Here is a 1,964-nt window from a genome sequence, read left to right on the forward strand (position 1 = left end):
ACTTTAAAAGTAGGACCCACATCACACCAACTTTTTCAACTCACTTCCATTAAATTTCTTAAAACTCGTGCCGAGTCAAAGTGTCCCAAATTATCTGGGACGAAGGGAGTATACAATATTAATTGCATAGTAAATAAAAGGCTTTAAATTAAAAATTAATAATGAAATTAATTATGACAGAAAGAGCAACATAAATTTTAATTTTATGTTCCTATCAATTCAATATTTAAACAATCAGAAAGATAATTTTAGGCAAAACACACTAGTAGTGTTGTAATATTATAATAATATCACTGTTGATTCGGATCAACATTTTTCCTTTTACAGCACGATGTAGATAAATGGAAATTATAACATCGCCAATGTTCATTACTAATTACTATATTACACCATATTTGATGCCACATTATTCATTATTCTATTATTACGTTGTCATGCTAAAATAATGTCAAGAGGCTTGATCTCAATATTAATTAGTGGATCACTTGGAAATTGTGTTACTTGGTTTTTGTTTCATGAACTTGGCAATCAATTAATCACATTAGTGTCACTATATGGAGTAGAGGATGGGTGAGCATATTAGCCGTTGAAATGAGGTACAAAGTACTAACATTTTATTACCAAAACAAGGTGGTTCTTACTTATCAAATTGCATTTAGATAACAATGACTATAAATCAATCTGTTTTGAGCTTCAGGATCAAAAGCATTATGTGTAAATGGGTACTTTATAACATCACCATTTTTGTTATAATCAAGATGTGACAAAATACTATCTGCAGCCCAAAAGATTGATGTAACATAATGAAAAACCTAAGCAAATGGTGGTGACATATTCTAGTGCATGTACTCCACTTTCTATGCTAATGTAATATGTTTTGGTCACCCTCATTTTCCTATATATTAAGCAACTTTCCTGGTTATTCTTAATCCCTGTTACATTGTACTAGTATATAGATATATGCTGCAGGGACTAACTCATCGCAACTCGGCTATCAACTATACGGTTATGGAGGGAGCTGAACTGCGTAAAGGGCCTTGGCACGAGGAAGAGGACGACCAGCTAGCTGCTTCTGTTGCTGTTTTGGGTGATAAAAGATGGGATGCATTAGCCAAAGCATCGGGTATATATTCACTATCGTAAATATGTTTACTTGCTAATTCAGAACAGATAATCAAATATTCATGCAGGGCTAAGGAGGAGTGGCAAAAGCTGTAGACTGCGGTGGATGAACTATCTCCGTCCTAATTTGAAGCATGGCAACATCTCTGTTGAAGAAGAGCGAATTATCATCGAACTTCACCAGAAATGGGGAAACAGGTGGTCGAAGATTGCAAGGAGATTGCCCGGAAGAACTGATAACGAGATAAAGAACTACTGGAGAAGTTACTCAAAGAAGAAAGCTCCACTAGTTGAGAAAGGTAAGCTGCAGTAACTTTATGTAGTTCCAATCAATGTGGACTCGGTTTGAGTGGATATGTATGGTTGTGGTACACAGAATGCGGTAGCACGAGACCAGAATGTGCAACGAAAAGTCCAATGAAGAGCGACATATGTGATGCAATGAGATCACCTTATGAGGTCAGGTTGACGGAGTGGATGTCAAACTGGCCTACGGATGGCTCCTTCGACTGCAATGTTTACAGTCCGGAATGGATCTCCGGAGACTGGGATATTTCTCTCTGGGGTGGAGACTGAGATTTATGTACTATTACTATAATCATATCAATCAACTAATGTAATTTCCTAAGCATTTCATGCTACCAATAATTCTTTTATATAAATACATTTCGGGTCTTTAACTCATCCCTACTCTGATTTCTCTCTTCTTCAACATCCTCTTCTTGGGCTCTCCGGTGAGTCCAAGTCCTATAGGAATAACCAGAAGACATATCGAGAAAATAAAGTAAATTGTGGAGGGGCTTCAGTTCAGCCAATGTCAACATCAATTGTCCAACTACAAT

At 36.5% G+C, this 1,964-nt stretch overlaps 1 protein-coding gene across 1 annotated transcript; it reads left to right on the top strand.

The window, feature by feature from the left end:
• Positions 1 to 1,003: 1,003 nt before the first annotated feature.
• Positions 1,004 to 1,723, top strand: LOC125222957 (myb-related protein MYBAS1-like). The gene is made up of 3 exons (XM_048125869.1): positions 1,004 to 1,123; positions 1,191 to 1,421; positions 1,499 to 1,723. The coding sequence occupies exons 1-3, from the start codon at positions 1,009 to 1,011 to the stop codon at positions 1,696 to 1,698; spliced, it is 546 nt and encodes a 181-aa protein (XP_047981826.1). The 5' UTR covers positions 1,004 to 1,008; the 3' UTR covers positions 1,699 to 1,723.
• The last annotated feature ends 241 nt before the right edge of the window (positions 1,724 to 1,964 follow it).

Source organism: Salvia hispanica, chromosome 4 (assembly GCF_023119035.1).
Source record: "Salvia hispanica cultivar TCC Black 2014 chromosome 4, UniMelb_Shisp_WGS_1.0, whole genome shotgun sequence".
Classification (NCBI taxonomy): Eukaryota; Viridiplantae; Streptophyta; class Magnoliopsida; order Lamiales; family Lamiaceae; genus Salvia; species Salvia hispanica.